At 34.1% G+C, this 24,024-nt stretch overlaps 1 protein-coding gene across 1 annotated transcript in view; it reads left to right on the top strand.

Annotated features, from left to right (window-relative positions):
- Positions 1-23,585, top strand: part of C5H14orf39 (chromosome 5 C14orf39 homolog) — a 28,044-nt gene extending 4,459 nt beyond the window's left edge. The window contains exons 4-18 of the mRNA XM_032187861.1: positions 1,719-1,845; positions 6,432-6,521; positions 10,399-10,586; positions 11,034-11,076; positions 11,490-11,610; positions 12,152-12,246; positions 15,345-15,484; positions 15,974-16,053; positions 17,472-17,557; positions 17,656-17,720; positions 18,832-18,902; positions 19,957-20,114; positions 20,629-20,764; positions 22,184-22,241; positions 23,383-23,585. Coding sequence (XP_032043752.1) covers positions 1,719-1,845; positions 6,432-6,521; positions 10,399-10,586; positions 11,034-11,076; positions 11,490-11,610; positions 12,152-12,246; positions 15,345-15,484; positions 15,974-16,053; positions 17,472-17,557; positions 17,656-17,720; positions 18,832-18,902; positions 19,957-20,114; positions 20,629-20,764; positions 22,184-22,241; positions 23,383-23,585 — 1,661 coding nt within the window. The remainder of the gene's footprint in view (positions 1-1,718; positions 1,846-6,431; positions 6,522-10,398; positions 10,587-11,033; positions 11,077-11,489; positions 11,611-12,151; positions 12,247-15,344; positions 15,485-15,973; positions 16,054-17,471; positions 17,558-17,655; positions 17,721-18,831; positions 18,903-19,956; positions 20,115-20,628; positions 20,765-22,183; positions 22,242-23,382) is intronic.
- Positions 23,586-24,024: the final 439 nt, after the last annotated feature.

Raw genomic sequence — 24,024 nt, 5'->3', positions numbered from 1 at the left:
ACATGAACTTCTAAATGTTTGGGTTAAATTGTTCAAAAACTTACCCAGAAATAGCTCCACTGATTTAATTTAGTCTCTGTGTAAGTATTACTTGGCAGAAGAACAGTTGTGTCATTCAGCCTCTGACTTTTGGTGTAGGATTCATCAGACTTTTTGGCTGGAGTCCCTCTATAATCAGTGGAGAGAAAGATTCACTTCTAGGGTGTGATTTGTCTCATCCTAAAGTAAGAGTTTAAAGTAGGTTAGATAAAGTATGGTTTAAAAAAATCTCTGTCATTCCATAGTGAGTGTGGCTGGTGCCACGTGTGTCTAGTTGTGAAGTAGATGTCTGTATTGTAAACTTGGGTGGGATGGATCTCATTCACTTATTTCAGAAATGCCTATTTATAGAAAATTCTAAATGAAATGTTAAGTGTGTAGCTTTGATTATATAATAGACTTTTTAAAATATAGTTGTGTTATATCTTGGTAAATCTCAAAATGTCATCTGCAGGCTATTTTCAAATACACCTTTTTTCTGCAGAAATTAAGCGTATGTTGCTTGTCCAATAGTTTTGCTTCATGCTAAGTTAAGGCAATCCAAGTTATTAAGATATTAAAATATGTTGGGATTCTTTTCCTCTTCACTGACTGATGTTCATCTCTGATGGGTGTTCTTTACTGGTTTCAACCCAGGTGGCGTAGTGACTATGTAGCAAGTACTGCAAAACCAGGCCCAAACTTCAGGATGACTTGAAGCTCTAGAACAGTAATTGATGAGGAGGGTAGGATGGCTGTGATTGAGTGACTTCTGCTTAGGGACACTGCCTTTGTCTTACAGTGCATCAGGGCAGCCATGATGGCAAGGGAGAGTTGGCACAAGCAGTTCTGAAACCCTGTAGGAAAGAATAAATAAACAGCACAGAGTAAAAACATACACCTAGTTGTGCTCATTGCATTGCATGCTCCTCATTAACTTTTATCTGCTACTCAATACATCAATTTATCTTATATTCCAGGTTTCCAATCTGAGCAAATTCCTTTTTTATTTGGATTTATCTGTTTCTGATCTCGGCAGTCATTTGTGTATATGCTTTTAGTACGCTCTTAGTGATGTTTTTATTTTTCCCTTCTTGAAGTCAGCTTTCCCATTCTAAACATTTGTATTTCTGGACTTCTGTAAAAGAAAACATGTCTAAAAGAGACCTTTATCTCAAGCAACTTTTGTACTCTGATCAGTCTCCCCAGATGCCAGCATTAGCAAAGGCAAAGTGGCTTACACTCCAGTTTTCCTGTATACTACCTCTAGTGTCTGCAGACACATGTACTTCTGTGGCCTCCAGAGAAAACAAGGGTCAGCTTTAACTATTAATAAGAGCGCTTTACTTTCTACCACTATTAATTACTTCAGTTCTATGCAGATGGGGATGCAAAAACGGCATCAGTGTTTCCTTCCAAAGCCAATCTCATAATATTAAATGAAAATTAAGGTACCACACAGCTCAAGCCTTTTCACTCACTTTGTTGGTGCTTTGTTTAATTGCAGGCTGTCCGCTCATCTACACTATTGAGTCCAAGTATTTTGGAAGAAATTTTGATTCCTCCTGAATGTAGATTTTTTATTTCATGGATGTATTGAAAGAAAAAAACAAAACAAAACAAAAACAAACAAACAAACAAACAAAACAAAAACAAAAAAACACAAAGAACCCATATTAATGTTTTTTTTTATATTTCAGTGTATTCTGTAAAAATCACAGAAAAAAGGAATGAAATTGCTAGGTTGAAGGAAAATATAAATACCAGCAACGAAGCAATTGCTGATTTACGCAAGCAAAATGAGAATAGTAAGGACAGCTGTAACGCGTAAGTACACTATAAGCTGAACTTGTAGTCATAGGTGGCATTAAGAAAGTCACAGAGCAAGCAGTATAAGAATATGTGTGCTCAGACAGGAGTGATATAAAAGAAAACTTTAGTATTTTCCAATTATTTATTAGGCTGTGAATCAGGCACAAGAATTGCAGTATTATCCATCCCCTGAACAAATAAATCAGAGAAAAACAGGCTACGTTTAAGTTTGCCTGTTTTAGTGCTTTATTAGAATAAAAATGTTCAAAGGTCACAGGTACCATCTTTGCAGCATGCTAATAGACTCAGGTAGTAAGGTTGAACATGAACATTAGAACCATGATTCTTCTAATTTTTTATACATTGGAGTTCTGACAAATGTAGACATCTGACAATACAGAAAATTTGGCACAGATGATGTAATCCTGCCTTTTCATCCCAGTATTCATCTTTCTAAAGTCTGTCTAGCTCTTGGCAGCTGAAGTGGTGATTTGTTAGCATATCCTTTTTGTTTTCTTGCAAAACTGTATCTAGAGATAAGTGCTTGAAAATAAATGTTTATAGCAGATTTGAAAAAAATTTGCAGGATATGAATGGAGAATATGTGTGTTTCTAAGAATAAGAAAGAAGTGAAGATAGAGCAGGGTCCTCTCTAGGTTTACTTCAAACTATCTGAAAACAGAAGAAAGAATGGAATCAATAGTGTCTGAAGTGGGTATAGTTGGTAGCTGTTTGAATTGATTGCCTTTCTGTAATGATTCATAGCTTTATCATGAAAAGTTAGGAAAAAAATTTGAGCTTGACAAGAAAATCTCAGTGTTCTTTTATACTAAATTCTTGCTTACAGCACAATGTAGATACTTCTAATACTTTTGTAAATTACTGAAATCATTCACACTACTTCCCTCTTTTTTTGAAGTTGTAACTGTTACGTGATGCAAATATGGAAACAAAAAAACAAGGGTAGAATTAAGGATCTGACCTAATTTTTAATCGTTAAATTCAAAGGACTTTGAGTGAGGTCCTAAAAAGAATAATCAATGGCATTACTGTAAAGAGACTGAAAATGAGAAATGGCTCATTCATGGGTAGTTTATTCATACAAAGACTATGCTTGCAGAAGGATGATATTTCATGTCTTATATTATTGAAAATGTTGTTTAGCAACGTACTGAAAATTGCAATAATCAAGCCCTGGCTACGAGATCAGACAAATAAAGACCTAATGTACTAGAATCATCTTAAACTTCTGGTATTTATCTAGTTGATGCTCCATATACACTGAACATGATCTAATGTCGATTTTGTAAATTCAGATATTGTTTTCGAGTCACAATTGTCCTCACAGTTGATTGATTCAAAGACAAGTATTATTACATTTAGTTGCCAGTAGTACTCAATAGAGCTCTCAAAGAAACTAATTTTTGTCTGGATTACTAGGCATCATAAACATACTGAAGCACGTTCAAAGACTTTGAACAAAATACTGGATTCTTACATGCAACAAGTTTACAGAAAATACAATACATGAGACATATAGGGACACTACTGTGTTTTCTACAAAGATCCATATTAGTTTGTTTAACAAAGAACTGAAGGCACACAGGGACAAAAACGGAATACATATTCTTAGAAAAACGATGGCATTTTAAAAATATTTAGTTGATTGAGTGATTCAGACTTGAAATATTGATCCCAAAACAAGAATATGTGGTGAAATACAGTTGATGGGATGTTTTCCAATTTTACTCTTTATTTTCCTTATATGTTTTTGAAATTTCTCTTCTAGTGTTTGTATTTGGGTTCAAGAATGGTGAGAATTCATGGAAATAAAGGCAGATAAACTCAGAATGTTGCTAGTTTGAAAAGAAACTTCTGTCTTGTCCCACTTGCTAAATCACAGGAAATTTTTAGTGCTTTCAGTTTAGTGTGAATAAAGATCTTTTATACCCTAGCCAATGAAAGGAAAGACAAATAAATGTGATAGCCACCAAGAACCTCCATGAAACAGTGATGCATTTAACAAATTAATAGATCAGACTACTTCTATCCTTTTTCCATTGTTCTGTTGGGTTTTCATACTTCATGGTTTTTGTGTATGTGCTGAATAGGTGTGAATACAAAATGTAACACACAACGTGGTTTGCACTTTGGTTAACAAAAGCTCCATGACTTTTTCATTGATCATTTTTTCATTGCTCATTTGTTTTCCTCCAAAGAAAGATACAAAGTTTTCTGGAAGAAGAAAAGTGTTTGTGTGCCAGTGCACTTTTATGCATGTACTGTTGGTCTCTATTTTTGAAAGTCTGACCTCTTTAAAGTGTAGCTTTTTGCTGAATTCGTGGTAGGTGTGGTGAAGTAGCATTTTGTAATTACTTTTTAATCACTGTAGCTTCAAACAATTTGTGCCAAATAATGCTAACTTTCCTGGATGTATGCTGCACTTTCTCATTCAGCTTTTTTTTGTTGACAAATTTTAAGGCTGTTATAAAAGTTGATTATATGTTGTTTTTTTTCAGCACCTGAAGTACATTATCTTTTGTTCAGGGTTATTGGACTTCAGCAATTTAATTGTAAGGCCTTTGTTCTATTCCAGCTTTGGAGTGCTTGTGCAAATGCACAGTCCTACTTTGTATGATTGCATGCTACAAGCTCTCCACTTTTGAACCACAGGGTATACTCACATCCCAAAATGCTGTTTATGTGCTGTACTTGTGAATATACGGTGTAAACAGTACCATATATCCTCAGTTGCTCTCACTTTCCAGTAGAGAATTGCTTGCTTTGTTCGGTTGTAACCTTGTTCTGTATTGCCATTTCTCTTCTCCTCATCATTGATTTCCATCCCTTTAAATGTAACTTTTTTTTTGACCTGTATCTTTCCTGTTCCAGTTTTATTTGGTCGCTAGCTAGCTGTGCTTCAGGTGCTTATAGTTTTCTTCTTCTCTCTTCAATCTTCATCTTTAATAGGATCTATGTAAGTCTTCCTTAAGCTGTTTCTTACGTGCACATCTCCTAGGACAGATAGTTCCATGCAAATTTCATTGTAGGTGTTTGTGTTGCCCTAGAGTAGCTTGTGTTCTAGACAAATGCTGTATTTATAGATAGTTATAAGCCCTGACCAGAGAGAGTGATTGTGCTGCCTTTTTCTGTAGAAGGTTCACTTGGAGGGAATGTGCTTCTTTTTCATTGTAAATGGAGTCTCTGTACCAGTGTAGCCCAGATGATTCAGCCATCATCTGAATCTCAGCTCCCAGCATCTCAGAATTTGGCTGTTTACAACCTGTCACTACAGAGATTATTCTCTCTGAATGAGAAGAATGTCAGTAGCAAAATAATCTATTTAGCTCCATAGGCTTAAATTTAATTTTTCTGTTTCTTCCCTCACATCACAACACTTAGGTGTCTGTTCAGTCTTAATGAAAGATTACTCCCTGTTTGAAGGCTCCATGCATTGAAGATTTCTAAGTTAGTTTCTCACCATCTGTAATTGAGCCCCACCCTGGCAATTTACTGTTACAATTATTTGTGAAAACATCTTTTCTGATAGCTGGTATCTCAGCTGGGAAGGTAGGAGACATCCAGGCCCTAATGGTTGTGCTCTGTATTTATCTTTTTTTTCAGGCAGGATGTTTTCCTTTTAAAGACCCACTATATGCCTCTCCTAAAGATCACATCTTAATTTCATTTGAATCAGAGTTTACCTGCCTGTTTCCTAGAGTGCCCACATTCAGGGAAGAGGCATCTTTAATACCTGGATATTGAGAAAGTACTGTTGGCATAGCTTCAGGAATCTTAAGTCCATCATGTCCTGAAGTCCTTTCATTCCTGAAGTTGCTGTGATTTCATCTAATCTACAGCATCCTGCTGTGGGAACATCACTTTGGTGAGCTGCATCATAGTTCTTAAATTATATGAGGCTCCTGAAAATTATAAACAACCAACCAAACACACAAAACCCACACAAAATGGATTATTTGTGTTTCAAGGCTGTTGGAGAACCACATGAGAGGAGGCAAAGTGGACCTATTAGTTTGCTCTGTAGGAATCTGTGACTCCAGATTTCCAGGTCAGCACTTGCAGTCTCTGGGTTATCGTACTGAAAGGCAACATCTCTTTCTGGCTGTTTTCTGAGCAGGACTTGCTTAGCAAATGGAAGAAGCTCTGAGTTGGTGGCTGCTGCTTGCATTTAAGGATGAGGTAGGTGCTGGTGATATTGCTGAGAAAAAGCAGCGTGCATTTCCAAGAACATACACATTTAAAGGATTTACTGGTGGCACTGTTCTGAGTACCTAAAATTTGTGTTTTGATGCCTAAATGCTTAGCACCATAGGTCCTGAAAGCTTGTGAAGCTCACTCTATCCCTTAAAAAGTGCTTTATAATCATTGCTAATCCTATATATACTCTTGAATTTGCAACTTAAAATCTTGAGAAAATAAATGTATGCATGTAAAAGCTTTCTACATTAAAACCATTTATGTTTGACTTTCAAAACATTAATTGTTCTAGTTAGCTACCCAAAGTAACTTGATGTTTTCATTTTTAAATGCCTTTTTATTAGGAGAGACCATTTATACACTTTTTTCTACTTTCTCAACAGCTGGAAGCCCACCTATGCAATTCTTAGCAAGCATGAAGAATATTTGAAAAATGAACTCGAAGTTTTGCAAGAAGCTACAGAAAATGAGAGGTATCTGTGATCATATGAGATGAGGTTTCTAGCAGTAGTGTCTATTAACTTCTCTAAGCTGATCAGCAAAGAAAGCAGTCTGCATCAGAAAGTTTTGGTAAACTTTTCAGTGTAATAAAAGTATATTTGGTTTATATTATTATGAGTTCATCAGCTACTTTTTAGTTACTAATGAAAAAGGATAAAATATGCTTTTTCCAAATTCAATTGCTTCCTAACTGTCTATCATAAATTTTCATAACATTGTTGAATTGCCTACAATTTCAAGAAAAGCCTGTGAAATAAAGGTAATTAATATTTCAGCTTTGGCAGAAATATGAAATATTTGACCACATTTGCCGGAACATGTTTTATCTAAAGATTTTTTTAACCATTATTGTGACACATCTTCACATAGTGTATTTCAGATATTCAGGTTTGGGAAGACTTTTTGGAAAATAGTGAGGTTCTGTTTTTTTCAGAAGCATCATGTAAATGACCCTAAGCCTTTACTTTCATATATGCACTAAATAAGACAACAGATGCATTCAGATAATTTTGAGCCTTTCTTATTTGTGAATATGAATTGAATGTGATTATTAGAATACGCAAAAAAAAAAAAAAAATCATGTACTTCTATATATTCTTGAAAATAACTACAAAGCATACACATTCAATGAATAATCATGAAAAATAAGGTAAGTGCCTAAGGAAAGCCTGCTCCATAATCATCTTAAGACCAGTTGTGGGTAAGGTTTTTGTCAGTATTAATTACATGTTCAATTTTGTTTAGTAAGTGGCATTTCTTTTAAGTTTCATCTTCACTAATTAATTTCTACATTTTAAAGAAATGGCTTGTTATGGAATGTAGCTGCCTACGTTGAACAGGATAAAGAACAGTTCCTGAAAATCTTCACTGAAATTTTCAAAATGGGGTGTGCAAAGTTAACCCTGTGAAGTATTGTTTAACACTCATATAAAAGTGATCTTAATTTTAGAGAGGCTGCTCACCTTTACTGATCTGCTTGGGAAGGGGAAGAGATTGGTCAGCCTTATGCTGAAAAAATCATGACAGATCCATCTACATACCTAAATACCAATTTAGAGATGTAACTGTAGATAGCTACAGTTAAGTTGGTTTTGTTCTTTTATATGTGTTCTTCTTTCCAGTAGTTTTAGACAGCAGAAATAGATGTCTTCTTTTTTAGGGCTCCATATTTGGTGAAAAATAAGGCCAAAGTGCCTTTCTATGATTATATGATGAAGCCATTTTGGCCTTTTCTAGTTAGATCTAACAAGCCGAAGAATCATTACTTTTGAATTGCTTCTTTAGATAACTAGTTTCAATTCCAACCTCCCATTTTTTTTTTTTTATTTATTTTCCTGAGCTTAATTATAAGACACCATGACTATAAATGATTAAATGAATTTAATTTATATATTTTTCACAATTGGTCTTCAGATATTTCTTTCAAATACAGTTCCTGTGTACTGAAGCATTTAATTATGTACTCAAATTAGCAAGATGTGCAGTCAACAAATTTTAAATATATAAATTAGGAAGACAAATAAGTATATTTAAAACTTCATGTGCTAAATGCCCATCTTATCTGGCATAAGTGAATATTCAAGGCATGCTGCTTTAAATTGAAAGATGTTTTTAAAAGATGGGCAGATCAATTTACATTTAATTAAGCACTTACTGTGGAGGTTTTAAAAACATTCTGTTTTCTTTCTATTATTAGTTTCAAGAACATATAAGAATGCGTAGTACTGGAAGTTCATCTTGAAAGTATCACTCATGTATCATGTTTTATAAGTGATATTTTCAGGATGGAAAGAACAATAAAAAAAAGGAAAGAGGAATAAATAACTATCAAGGTAGTGTTCAGGAGCTTTGTGGATGTTGTCTTTTTTTCCTTTTGACATTAAATTAAAACTTTTTATAATGACTTTAGTGTGAACAGTGCTGAATTCTAGATAGCCTATGTTTAGCTACATGAACTGGAGGATGTGAATTACTTAGGAAAAATACTAAAAACTGTGATAATTTCTCAAGACTATTACACTATTCTATATATGGCTATAAATATTTATCTGTGGAAAATACATTTTTGGGAAAGGCATTCAAAGTTTGAGGTTTATTTTCAGAAGTTTGAAATGTACCAGTTGCAACAAATTATATGACTTTGATATATTTTTTTTCGCATTTATTTGTAATGCATTCTTAATTGTATATCTGCAAATTTCATTGTTGCTTAGCTAGTGTTTGTAGCATCTACTACATTCAACAGAGCTAAATATCTTCCATCTTTCGTACCTTGAAAATCTGATACAGTATACACAAATCTCAACTCTGTGTAATATTTATTTCTCAGTTAATTGACCAGGCTGTATTAATGATATGTGCTATATGTCTGGAGCTGTGGTAGGTCTTTATAAATGTGTACCATCAGCATAAATTATTTCTGTCAACTGTTATTATGTATTTTACATATGTCCAAATTCATCCTTTTTTTTGGTCAAGGATGAGGTTGAATAGAATACAAACATTTTAAATGAATGACTTAATTTCATTTTAAAGAGTTATTAAGCTTTTGCTTTCAAATGCAGAGAGAAATATACTGGACTATGGTTGTTATTCATACTATTAAAAGACTGTAAGCAATTAAGACTTGTCATTTGGGAAATACAGACTTCCAGTAGGTTTATACTTACATTAAATGTGTGTGACATTAAGAACTAGAACTAGCTCTTTTGTTAATTACTCAGTGTTGTTAATTACTCAGCTAAAGATACTACTTCTGCACTGGAAATGACCTGTAACAAAAGTTATGCTTAGCATCATTATTGGTGTAACAAAAGATGTTTCCCAATGAGATAGTTGAATATTGATCTGTCATTAGCAATCTATCTTTGTAAATTCCTTGTCTGAATGAGAAAACAGACCAAGTAAAGTCTTTTCCAATGTAGTCACTGTCATTGATTTAACACAAGATGATGGCTGCTGTGTGCAAAAGTGTTTTTCTTTCTTTTTTTCTTTTTTTCCAAGCATAATATTGATCAATTTTCAGCCTTATGTGATGAATTACATCCAATTGCTTGTTATGCTATTTGTTTTTATAGCAATTTTTTTTCGAAGCCTATTTAAACTTGTAAGATGTCACGAACATTTACTTAACGGGGCCTCTTAATTGATGCTACTTACTTCAGTAATTTGTAGCTATGTACTCACACGATGTCAGTGAAATTGTATTAGTGTAGGTTAAATTTTGAGGGCAGTCCTAAAAAAAAAAAAGAGTATTCTGGCTCTTTGCCACTTGAACTTTTAAATGTTTGCTTAACCTTAAGCATAGATAATGCTATTGTTTTAGGACTAACACACGCTAATGTGTATGCTTAAGGCTTCCATGAATCAGACTCATATTGCTCAGCATTTCCTTGGAGGCAGCTCTTGAGTGATGCATCAGGCTGCTGTAAAGACTGGACGCTAGGCCAAATCCTCTTTTAGTGTAAGTTTGATACAGCTCCACTGAAAACACTGGAGTTGTGCCAGTGAACACAAGCACAGAATTTGGCTTGCTATGAGTATCATGATAATTACAGAAGGAAGAAACATTTGTCATCTGCTGAGCTACCTTTGGACATGGTATGGTCTACATTCCTGTCAAAATAATGACTGTTTGTTATATCATGAATGTATTCTTTGTTATGTCCAGTATAATGATCCATGAAAATAGCTGGAAGAGAACAATGAGAGTCAAATAGTGATATGCTAAAAGTTAATATGACTTGTTGCAGAACAACAGCGTCTAATTGAGCTGATTCCATAAACTAGGCATTTTTTCCTGATAAACAATAGCTTAATAAGTGGAAAAAGTTGTGATTTATTTTATAGGAAAATGTATCAAGATTACATAATCCAGTATAAAGAGATTTTGGAGCAACACCGTGAAAAGTATGCAGAAACTGCTCTTGCACAGGAGTGTTCCAAAAAAAAGAAAGAGATTGAAGAAATCCAAAACAGATTTCTGAAGCAGTCTGAACAATATAAATTGAAAGAAGACGCTTGCTCGGACATTCTGGGTACTATTATTATCAATGCTTAAACTGTGCAGCCTGTTGCTAGTGTACTGCACATTAGAAATGCTGTATAGAAATCCACTAACTGATTCGTCACAATTTCTCTTAAGCTGATTAAAATTCTTCTTTTTGTTACACCATTTTTAAGGGAAAAAAAATGTAGCAAATTGAGATTTGGAACAAGATTTTAAAATACACATGCTGATTTGCCATTAGGCTTCTTGGGGTAAAAACATTCCCAAATTACTTTAGAACTAGACTTTCAAAAATGTACATTTATTTTTCATGTATGTTTTTTGTTCTGTTTTAAATGGCATTACCTTCAGTATTACTGCTGTTTCTGTTACGTACACTTAGCAATGATAAGTGTTCCTGAAACGTTAATTTAGCTTGTATTTGTAAAGAAAATTAGACTTGTTAATGATTTGAAACAAAATTTTCTTTCTGCAGAGCCTGTTCCTTTCAAATCCTTTAATGACTGGGCTTTGCATATGTATCCTTAATGCACAGTGTTTATAGAGTTTATGGGGAGGAAAGTTTCTATTCACCTTTTACATGTTTTTATTAAAAAAATATAATAATTGTTTATTTATATTTAGAGTGGCCCTAGTAGGCATTTCCCCATGAGGAAACTGAAGCTCAATTAATATTCTTCAGTTAAGTTTTATGGGAGCTTTTTGAGGGAAGAAAGTAAAATTTCATTTAATGACATATCAGTCAAAATGCTTCATTAAGTAGGAGAAGACTAATTGAAGTTAGATTTCGAGACTTGTCTATGAAATGTGGATTTGTCAGAGCTTTCTGTAGCTGTGTAATTTTCAGTTAAAGCATAGAACTGTGAGGGATCTGTTAGTATTCAGTGCTTGAAAAAAATAATGTTGCCATGTTTGTCCCTTAACATGAAAGTGCTTCTTTGAGGCAAAAAACACAGGAAATGTTAAAGCTTGCTGAAGTTGCTACACAAGAATCAGTTGAACTAGAAAGAGAAGCAGAGGAATTAGAAATGAAAATTAATTATTTTAAAAAGGTAATGGCATTTTAATTTTCTTTTATATAAGTATGCTTTATATATGTAGGTGTTTATACTGTCATTTGCTGAAACAAAAAAAGTACGTTTTCAAGCACATGGGCCAACAGGATGATATCAGAATTGGCAATTATTTTTCAATAGCATCACATATGTTTTCTTGGAGAAGAGATGTCCATGAATATAAAGGCTCTTAAGGCTTGCTTTCTGTTGACCTCAGTTTACACCATAATTCTCTCAAGGACCTGTGTGCAATGACTTTCATGTTAGCTCAACAGTGCCAGAGCATACTCAACAAAATATAACAGGACTATTCCTTTGGAAGCCACAGGGCTTGAGTATACTGCCTTCACAGGTCCTACTATTTTTAAGAAGGTTTTGTTAATTTGAATGTATTTAACTAAATATGCTTTACAGTAAGAATTGCATAAATTCCTTTTCTTTCCTTCTTAAGAAAACTTTTCATTGTACTGCACATATTTTAATTGCAGCACATTTTTTCCCCCAAATTTTTATGTTTATCTGTTCTTTATCTTTTAAGAGATTTGAAGAGACTACAGAAGATCAAAATGATGCAGAAATGGTTGAAGGAAAAAATCTGAAAAGTCTAGAGAAGCCAAAGAGTTTTAAGGAAAGGTATGTTTAAAAATTATTTATTTTCCCTTGCTTTAATCCAGACATATGTGTGGATAGTTTTAAAGGTTTTGGATACATTTACAGTGACTGTAGTCAGAAATAAAGTGCATTAACTCTACTAAACACATAATTGGTGAAAAGGAGTCATGGTTACAAATGTCATTCGTCTTCAGCTCTGAATTACTTAAGAAATTTAACTCCTAATTTGGTTCTTAAAAAGAAGAATGAGTGAAAGTTTCATAGACAGGATTAATCATTTAGTAAATTAGTTATCATTTACAACTTGGACTCACTTTAATTTGAGCTCAACCACAAGGACTGAAATCACCATCAGGACCATCTTGCACTCATCTGGAGTTCTTGTAAGTATTAAAAAATTGCCCTTAAAACTGTTCCTGTTAAACCAAAAGCTGTTTTAAACTTAAAATAAGTCCAAAAGTCTTCCAAGTGATTTTACACCATGGTCTTCTTGAAAAAGAAGTTTTTTAGAGTTTGGAATTGGAATTTAGTGGACCATGTGTACAGAAATGTGCCATCTTAACTCTCTAAGCTCCTTTCATAGGGACATTTTAGGTTTTTAATATCTGCTTTTATATCCCTGAATTAATCAAATGAATTATTTTTTTCATGGTTTAAAGCCTTATACCTGTTCTGCCTTCTAAGCTTTTTATGATTGTCAAGATCTTACAAACAAAGGGAAGCAAGAAATCCACTTTGTTGTAAGACTAGGTGAAAAAGATTGGAAACACTTTCTTGAAATTTTCAGAGGAACCCAAGTATGTTCAGTCTGCAGAAACAAAATGGCAGGAGAAGTAGATTTATATTCTGGGTGTGGAGACGTAAAAAGTATTCAATTAAACACTCAATGGAAAGAAATTCATAGGGTGCATTCCTAGACCTTCCAGTGGTATGTTTATCTCTGTCATGGATCTTTCAGGTGCTTTTCCTTTCACCGGAAGTTTTGTCTTGGTTGCATACAAGTAGATCTTTTTGGTGCTCTTATCAAAGAAATAATTCCATGGCTTATGTCATGATTATAAGTTTCTGTAAACATTTTGTGCTATTACAACTCACATTTCTCTTTAACCTCCATGTATGTGAGATATAGCATATAGTATCAGACCACAACCTGATTACTAATTAATGGTTTTGTTTTTGAAAGCTTTTTCTTGTCAAAGATATCCTCAGCATAAAGGGTTGTGGAAAACTGTAAAAATTGTTTTAAAATATCCCTATTTGGCATTAGTATATTAAAAGAAAAAGGAAGCACAGAATTAACTAATGTTAAGACGATCACAGAAGCATAGAAGTAACCACTGATGTTAAAAATCGGTATTTTATTAATCTGTAAAAAGAAATCAAACAGAAAACGTGTTAAGATAATGAGTCATATGAATTAAAACCTTTGCAGACTCAAGACAACGTACAAAAATATAACAGCAGAATATGGGTACTAAAGACAGGAGTCTATTGTATGTTGTTCTGCAGCCACTACACTGTGGCTCCTAGGCAAAGAGAGCTTTGTGAGGAAGCAGGAGGTATCTTCATCTTCTGCTACAAAAGAAGGATGGAAAGAGAGTTTTGATACATTTGATACATTCTTCTGAATAGATATATATTGTAAAATAAAACTTTATTTAATGTATGGCAATTTTCTAGAAATACAGAGAGTTGTCTGCTAGGTTTTACAAAAACACACAGAAACTGATTCCAGGAACTTGTAAAAACACAATTGGCATCTTAACCTGTGTAAAAAAAAAAAAAAAAAAAAAAAAAAAAAAAAAAAAAAAAGGTTAATGGCAATCTAAACCATAACCATCAGCAGCAGCCTTGTTCAATTCATTTTTGAATGATGATTGTGATAAAGTGGCCAAATGAGCCACACTGAACAAAGTGAGCAGTTTTAGCCAGGGCTCTCTGCTTAGCTCTAGTTTTATCACTCCTTGGTTTAAAGATTTCCACGTCTGATCTTAAAGATAATTGGTCATGTAAACATCTTACTTCCCATAGTACTTGTTCTTGACACAAGTAACATCTATAATTGCTGTAAATAAAAGAAATAGACATTTTAGTTTTTTTTTTCTTTCCTTCTTTTTTTTTTTTTTTTTTTTTCCTGGTTTGTTTGATATATTGGGTGATTTCTGTAGTTTGTTAGGTTGTTGTCCAGCTCAGCACTTACTGTGTATACAACTTCATTGGTACAGATTTTTCTTTTTCATCATTGTTATTTGACTGAGGTGCATTCCTGATTTTATGTGATCACAGTTGAGCATGCACCTGAGTTTAATGTGTTGTTAGGTCTGATATCTTAACCAGTGCTTCTAGCACTGGTATGTTTTAACCAGCAGTATTGCTAACTTTACTCCATGCTACCTTATAAAGTTCATTGTATTTTTTATCTTATTTTCATTTATGAAAAATTTCAAGAAAACCAGGAAGACTGGCTTTCTTGCAATCTTGAATCTTCAGTTATTCCGAGTAGTTTTGCTTAGTCAGCCAAAAGCAGATGTTGCAGCTAGAAACACAGAGGCATCAAGCAGGAATGCCAAAGAGAAAATAAAATAAAAAAAAATATTAAAATAAAAGTGGTAAATGTTCCTGTGCCAAATTGTTCTGCTAACTTTTGTCTTTCTACTCCGTAAAAGGCTATTTACCATACACAGATAATTACCCTACAAGTGAAAATGTTTGCTGTTGTTTTGTCTTTTGTCTGCCTACAGTATAAGTATTTTGGACAATCTCAAGGAGTGAAAAAGTGTTTTTAAATGTGGAAGTGTGATTGCAGAGCTACAGTTATGATTAAAGCTCTTTTACAAAAGTGTAAAACCAAAACTATTAATACTTTTCTTTGAGACTGACAAAATTAAAGTCAGCAATGTTCTTATGATCATCTTATTGCTATTTCATGTCCCTGCTTTCAGTGGTATTCTCTGTCTGGTATTCTTTAAGGGAAAATTAAATCTTACTGATTGCTGGAGCTGTAAGATGTAGAACCTCTCTGGAATCATGCATCTCCTTTGAAATCTCCACTTATTTGAAGCAGTTGTATTTTATGATTTCCTTTCTTTTTCAATCATTGCCTTAATTTTTATTTTTAGGATATTTGAAGAGAGTGAGCATCCTTCTTTGTTAAATGAGAAACATCAACTGTATAAACCATTACATCTCCTGTGCATTCCCCGGAAATCAGTCCAGTCTGTACAGACTATTAGATTCTCTATGAAGCGAACGGACAAAGGTGCAGTGTGTTTCCAATGATCTTTTTGTGAACATTTTAGGTTATTTTTATGTAAATAAATGAAAACCATGGTAACAAATGTACTCAGCTGTTTTTACTGTGATAGTTGAAGCCAAGCTTTCAATGAAAGTTGAGTACATACCTGTCTTCATGTTCTGAAAACCTTCTGATTCTTCTCTCATCCATGCAATAAGTAAAGTGACATGGTGGGTATATTTAATACATAGTGCCAGAGAAAAATGAAGCATACTTTTTGCAGTGTTTGTAAAAAAAAACAAACAAACAAACAAAAAAAAAAACTAAACTAAAACAACCAGTAAATAGTATTTGCTGTAATTTGTTTGATAACTTTCATATTTTCTGATACCTTTGTTTTAGCTATTCATTAGCAGGAAAATTTCTAAGCTTTGTTGATAAGTGCACTTTAACAGTGCAGTGCTTTGGATGCTTACTCCTATTGACAGTATTAAGTAAGTTTTGTTAATTTAGGGAGGGAAGAAAAAGAGAAACATATGGAACATTCAGTTGCTACTAGCAGTTCCTCCAGCCATGCAGAAAATCCGTCACAGGTATGCAGTTCTCCCACTGGTAAAAACATGGGATTATATAATGTTTTGTGTGGTTGTTTAAATTGAAAATACTTCAAATATATCCAGTGCTAATCTTATATAAAACTTAAGCTAAATTAACACTGGAACCAGGACGCTGAAGACTTGGTAACCGTAATAAAAATCTGTGGTACTAGTTCCAATTCAACTGAAAATATGTATACTTTTGCAAAATGTTTTTAAAATTTAGAGTAATCTTTGTAGATGCTGTGGTTTAACCCAACAGACAGCTGAGCACCACACAGATGTTCGCTCACTTCCCTGCAAAGAGATGGGGGAGAGAATAGGAAAAAAGGTAAAACTCATGGGTTGAGATAAGGGCAGTTTAATAGGACTGAAAAAGAAGATAAAATAATAATAATAATAATAATAATAATAATAATAATAATAATAATAATAATAATAATAATAATAATAGGAATGAAAATAAATATACAAAAGAAGTGATGCACAATGTGGGGAGGGAGGACCTTCATAAGATGAAACAAGACAACATGAATCCAAAGATGAGGATGGGAATCTGGGACCTAGAATTGCATTAGAAAATAGTGGGAAGCAGTAAATCAAAGTTAAGGGAATTTTAGGAAAGGTTGATGGCAACAACAAGATGGAGTCTGAGGGAAAAATAAAAAGAATGAAGGAAAGGAGGTTTTTATGCTTCAGAAAAGGAGTGTGGTAAACTACAGAAGGTGAGTGGCAGACAGATTCTGCATACCTGGCCCTTTTGTCCCTTACCCCAAGCTGAATTCAATTTGATAGCATTTTGCAAATTAAAAACAAACCAGAACTATCAACTCGCTGTGAACTGATGTGTTAGCTGACGCTGAGGCATAAATTCTTAGTGCCACTCTTCCCTTAAGGCACAAATACATGTTGCATGTTAGAGACAGAGCTTCTGATCTGATGAAATTCTGTGAGGTGGGAGTGTTTTCATGTTACTTACAGTTATTGCGTTCACATAGCAGACACTCTTTGTGTCCTCTTTGTGTGCCCTCTTTGACCTTAGGACATGGAGACAGGCCCTTCAGCCCGTGCTGTATTGCCAATCAGGACCAAACTGGCTGCAGTAATAGAGAACACGTATAAAGTTTGTAAATTATGTAATGTTATTATGACTGAGAAGTTAATTTTTCACCTCTAGTTATCAATGCTGTGAATGCAACTTTATCAGAAAAATGGAAGTGCTTTTGGGTATCGTGCTGTAAGAAGAAAAATGTTAATCTTAGGTAAAACAGACAGGCAAAAAAGTGTATATGTTGCATAATTGTTTAGCAAAGATTAACAGAATGGATTTAAACAGCCTAAAGAGAAATCAGAATGATATTGCTGAAGTGATAATTTTATATGCTGCCTCAATTGATTTTTTTGCAATGTTATAGATGGTTATGGACACTGCATGGACTAATAATCTACAAATTGCCCAAGGTCCATCAACAGCAAGCTTGCAAAACCAAATGCAATTCAGGTAACTTTTCTCTAATGAAGTAGCTTTCATTCTTGAGATTAAAGTTTATGGAAATAATCCACATTGAAACAAACAGCAGTGTTACTTTTGTCTTTTAGACAGGTAGTTCCTCCAAAGCAAGTGACTACTAATCAACAGTTCGAGAGTGAAAATACAGCAATAGGTAAAGTACCACAGACATTTTCTGATCAGGTGTGCTCTTACTGTAAACTAGACCACAAGATGATAAAAGGGAAAATTCTAGGACCCAAAATTTCACCCTGGTATGAATGGACCACCATTTGTTTTCCTTTTACGTCTTGATTATTTAGTTTAAAATTGAGAATACAGTAGGCAGGCTGAGTCCTAATTTAAATGGAGACTGAACTGTGCAGTAATGTAGTATGCATTCTACATTAACCACTGCTAATGAAGGGCACCTCCCAGCATTTCTTGTAAATCTACGCTCTTAGTTTCTGTTTGGAAACCTGTGTGAAAATCTACCCAAAAGGCATGATAAAATGCAAAGAAAAGGGCTATAGCAAACTAAGGAATTCAGGAAACTTGAAGCATCAGATTAAGATTTAAAAAATGAAAATTAAGAAGTATGCACAAAATGCTTTCAGAAGCAAAACAGAGTAGCTGCAAATGCATTTACAGTTTTTAAGTCCCAGGGCACTGAGCTGTAGCTTAAATTTTTTTTTTTTTTTTTTTTTGTCCTAATTGTACTGTCAGTTTAGATGCATTTCAAAAACTATAGTCTATTTTTTTTATAAATAGGATCCTAATTATATGTCCTGAAACACAGGATCTTAGCCTACAGTGTTGCATGGTCTAAAGCTTTCAGCAGAAGGTTGGGTAGCATTCTTCTCATTTCCTACCCTAGATTTTGCCCAGGTCTTGAAGATATGTTCCATCAGTCTCATATGGATGTGCTTTTTATGCTGTTTCTACGTGGTTTCTATTGACTGGTATTAGCACTCTCAGAGCGCAACAGCTGGATTAGACAAAAGTAGCACTCAGGGAGCAATAGCTAGATTTGAAGAACACACCAAACAATATGAAGAAGCTTTAACATTGCTTTAATGCTAGTGAGTAAGTGGCAGAACGAGAGGTAACTATTATGAAAATGGCCACAAAGTGGGTTATTATGAAGACTACGGTCGGAACACTTCCTTATCAATAGCAATGCCAAGTTAGTAGATCTTTTTCAAGGATTCTTTCCCACAACATAACTTTTACTTATCCATTTAAAATGTTGTTACAATACAAACAGTACTGTATTCTTTTTATAGAAGACCAAGAGGCCAAATGTGATGATAAAGAAGCAGAAGATGAGCCTAAGGATTCTTCGTATATACCTCAAGTAAGGAAAGCGTTTCTTATGTCAGACATAGTTATTTTATTTACTGCAGTCAAACTATTCTGAAGTATTTGAATCAATTGGTAAGAGGTAATTAGATTTCTCAGGAATTGGCAAAGTGACTCACTTTAAGGCACCCAAGAGGTGAGAAGCCAATCTGTGTCTTCTGATTACTAATACAATGATCATTGCTTTTGGCCTTGTCAATGTTAATGTTTTTTTATGCTACCTTGACTATGGGCCATCTATGCCCATATGCACAGCATTTTTTAGATAGAACTGGTACATGTAACTTTCATCTGTGTGAGCTAAGATGCGTGGGAAACTCACTTCTTCCACAAAACTCTAGAAAATAGGCTCTGTGCTGGCTACAGAATCCAAAAGGCTCCATTTGCACTACTTCTACAATCTGTACTTGAATGGGAGTTTAAACTCACCATGCCGTAATATTCAAGCTACTTATTTGTACAGCTTGCATGTATAGGTGATACTGAGATCAAGTTTGAGATACTCATCTTCTTCTAGTTGGTTACAGGTTCATGGCTGCTAGCAGCTGGTGGAGAAAAATATCTTTAAAACAATATTGAGCCTGGTGGAAATTGTTCTACAGAATTCAAGTGTATATTCTACATTAACATTTTCTGAGAAAGAAGAAATAGTCAGATGAAATATATTCTGATGGTTGATGTTCCTTTACTTCACTAGAATATCATGTGGATTCCAATGTGACTCAAAGCATTAACTAAGAGACACTTTAGAAAGAGAGAGTTCTTTTATTCCAAATCATTTTTCTTCAGTCAGCTTACAAGTTTATTAATTTTGGAATGAAAATTTTCATACATAATTGCAATCAGAAGTACTCCATCTTAATTAGTTAAACTAAGGTTACAGTTGTAACTGTGGAGAATATGTAACAGTGAGAATTTATTGAATTCCCTTAATTTTTTATGAAAATAAAAAATCTAACTAAGCCTGAAGCATATGATGACTATGTTTAAAACAATATTTGGGGAAATTACATATGCCATAAATGTTATCATATGTTTCTTTTAAACAGAAAATACATACCTATTTTAAGTCAAATGAAAATAATCCAGACACAGCAGAAGAAACTGCAGAACATTTTCTAAGAACACCTGAAACACCTGAGTTTGTTGGAACACCTGACTCAAAGGGGAAGAAAACCCAGTTCTCTAAAACACCTCCATTTGACTTGTATGATTTCAGCTTTTATATTTAGATTTCATAAGTTAATTTGTAATTATGTTTATTTTATATTTCTGCTATTTTTTGAAAGATATTACAGAAAGATTTCCATAGAAAGCTCTTCTGAAAATACTATTTTTTTTCTGAGTTAGATTCTGTTCTCCTTGAAATGTAGCTTTTTCAAGACAGAGGGGGACTTTGCTTACAAATATGTGAGGCAGATTCTTTGTAGCTCATTTGCTAAAATTGTTTTCTTTTCCTGCAGTAATATTTGTTAATCAATTACTATCTTTAAGTGTTTTTTTTTGAAACACGAGAGTAAAATTGGTAGGAACACTTCAGTCTGATTTGAAGGGCTGTATTACCCATTCTGTGTTGCAAGAAGTAATTACTGTTGGAAGATACAGTAATTTGGGAAAGTCACAAAACATAATAAGGACAAATAGAACAACAGCAACAAAAAAGCCATCTGTGCTACTTTTAAAAAACTATTAATGTAGGTTTTTCCCTTCTGTCTTTACAGTATTCACAATTTAGGTTGTGAAGAAGGAACATCAAAATCTCCGGCTTTCTTTTCTCTCATGAACTTCTCCCAGAAGTCACCTGGCTTTAATTTGTTTGATTCTTCTGTGTTTGGGGCAGAACATTCATCTGATGAGGTAAAAATGAGTAAATAAGAATATTGAATTTCCACAAAGCAAACAATGATAAAAAAAAAAAATAGTATTGACTGCGAATGAAGATTTCTTGAATGATCATCTTTTAAGCATTTTTTTTTTTACTAGCATGCTTAATTTTACATTTGATATCTTTAGGAAAAGCTTATCTCCTTACCTGTTCATTCTCCTGTGATGACTTCTGATCAAGGATTGGATCTTACCCGTATGGGCAAGATTGGATATTGTGCAGATGCACAAGTGACAGGATTCACAAAATGTTACTGGCTTAGCATTGAAATGCAAAATTTTAGGTACCCTGGCAGAATTCACAACTCACACGCCAATCCTGCATAGTTTTGTCTCGCTGTAGTGGGGAATCGGACACTTAAATTTTTTTATTTTTATTTTTTTCATCCTCCAGTTTTCACAAAATGCAAAACACTTAGGAAAAGAATAAAGGTTTATTTATTAGGAGAACTGAAAAGCAAATATATTTTAGCATCTATATTTAAATGGAGGAGATAGCCAACTAATTGGAACAGGGACTGGAATCCAGCTAGTGCTCCTTATCCTTTGCAGATTGCCTAGCTGTTGTGTTCCAGAGTAATTTTTATTCTCTCTAGGCTAAGTGATAGGCAACTGGATATTCAGGATAGATGTGTGTCAGTGTGTAACACAGTGGTTAGCTACCACTCACTGGTAATGCAGATGCAAACCTCATTATAGAAATAAGGGACTTGAACCCAGGTATCTCGTATTTCAGTGGGTGTGCTCAGTCTTCTGGTTACTAGGTGAAATCTAAAGGAGGAAAGAGGGACAATATTTATTTTGCATTTCTCAAAATACATGATGGTGATATCTCCTATCATCAGCCCTGTGTAGGAGAAAATAGACCGGTGGATAGTTTGTGAACTGTTTAGGAATGAGGTAGGTCTAGGTAAGGTGAGGTAAGTGAGTAGGTAAGTCACCTAATACTCTCAGAACCCATGTTATATTGTAACAGCTCAGGAATTTACCAGCCCCTAGCAGTCACTTCACTCTTCACAATTAACAAGTTAGATGGGAATTTTGAAGGTCTTAATATGGACTTAAGTATCCGTTATAAATCTTGCCTAAGGATTCTGTGTATTACCTCAAGTAAGGAAAGCATGAAATGTATCAAAGAATTGACTGTGCAAACTCAGGGATTGATATATAAATTTAAATTCAAATGCTAATATTCACTGGTGGGCAACCTGATCTAGTGGGTGGCATCCCTGCCCATGGCAGTGGGGTTGTAACTAGATATCTTTAAGGTCTCTTCCAACCCAAGCCATGCTATGATTCTATGAATATGTCTTTCTCGCTTATTACATATCAGCATTAGAACTTACATTCTGTCTTTTAAATTTGTTAAATGAAATGTCTGCTTTGTTTCAGACAGAGGATAATTATCATGTGGGACACTTGAATCCCATGTCCCCACAGAAAGATTTTGGTAAGTCTGAAAGTACTCGTGTTTTCGATTTGTGATATTGTGGTTTAGTGGTTTGTTGTGTTTGTTTTTTTGACTAGCTTGAATCTTTCTCTTCATACTTGTCTTATGGACCTCAAATGTGTGAAGTTTCATGGAAAAAATGAATGTGAGAAAGAAGAAACAGAAATAGGGATTGTCTTAGGTGTATTTGAAGCAAACTCTGAGAGGGGCTGCAAGGGGAAAGAAAGATTTAAGTGTCAAAGTTTTGTAAGCCTTTTCATTCCTGAAAGGAGCTCTGTTCTTTAAATGTAAAAAGCTATAGTCCTGGTAAAAAACACTTTTTTAAACTTCAGGCTACTATCTCAGTGTTAGAAAAATACATCTATTGTTTCCACACCCCCCCCGCATCTGTAACAAAAGCAAAGTTTTCATTTGATAAAAGAAACCTTGATCATCACTTTAAATCATTGGAGGTACACAATGTAAAAATATCACAAGTGAGAGAGGAGAATGAGACTTCATAAACCATATCTTCTACCCATACAAAGTGAGCCACACACATTTATACATTCTGTGTGAAATCCTGGCTTTAGTGAGGAGAAAGGACAATTTTTCAGTGATAACAGTAGGATCAAAATTCACTTTTGATCAAGCGTTTTTCTGAAGGGAACTGTAATCTACTCTTTTTAGAGGTCCTGCAGGTGCAAAGCCACTTTTTTTTGAAGTGGATGAACAAAAGTTTATATGCATACATAGGTATTGCAGAGAAAAGGGTATGAATTTTGTGTTACTGAATGTGAAACTTGGGCGATTCCTGTTTATAGCTTTGTTTCTCCAAATATTTCAGTGGTTTTTCAGAGGAGAAAGAATCCACAAACATGTATCAGTTTACAAAGACTCTGTTGCTTAGTATTCAAAATATTTCACCCAGTATATACTGAAAAAGTGTTTTGTTATTCTAAATCATTCAAGTGCTTCATTCTACATAATTTCTGATAATGCCCTCCTTTAAGTACCATATCTAGTGCAGAAATAAACACACAACTGTAGTCTGATATGCAGTGGGCATTGGGAGTAAAATATGATTAAAGGAAGCATATTATGCTGAATGCAGTATTCTTTCAGTAAGACAATCTAAAAATATAATATTCACTCTATATAGGAAGCTTATTTGGGAAATCAGAAAGTGAGGATGCATTTGCCTTTCCCTTCCCCTTGGACTCGACTTCTCATGCATTTGGAGATGGAAAAGATGACTTTAGTTTTCCATTTGCATTTGGACAGGATCAGAGATCATCACAGTCTCCTTCTGTGAAAGGTTTTCATTCTTCCTTACAAAATACAAAGCCATCTACATTCTTTTGAATACCTTTGCCTTCCTTTTAAATTCTTTTCCTACTTAGCCTTGACAAATGTTTTCAGTTTCTTAAGTTAAAGTACAAAGCATTTCATCTTCTCCTTTCATTTCATGTAAGAATACATTATTGCAATTGCTGCAAGAGCATGTGTATCTCCAGCAAGCACATGCTTTGAGATGCAGCTTTCATTTTTCTTATTTATTTTCTAAACATGTTGTTTTCATAAAATGTTATGATACACTGTCCCTAAATTGGCACTTACAAGCAGCAGAAATACCATTTTAAAATAGCATGTTGAGTTAATTCAATATCTGTGAGAGAGCATCTAAAGAGTACTTCTAGATGAGTACTTTCAGTCTCTGATACAAAATAAAAGAAAGTGTTAGTAAAAGTAACTTTATTGTACCAGACAAAGCTGAATTTGAGTTACAGTGTTCTTAAGTTGG

This window comes from Aythya fuligula, chromosome 5, assembly GCF_009819795.1.
Source record: "Aythya fuligula isolate bAytFul2 chromosome 5, bAytFul2.pri, whole genome shotgun sequence".
In the NCBI taxonomy this organism is placed as follows: Eukaryota; Metazoa; Chordata; class Aves; order Anseriformes; family Anatidae; genus Aythya; species Aythya fuligula.
The sequence above is the reverse complement of the archived record's forward strand: the minus strand, read 5'-3'. Positions and strand labels throughout refer to the sequence as shown.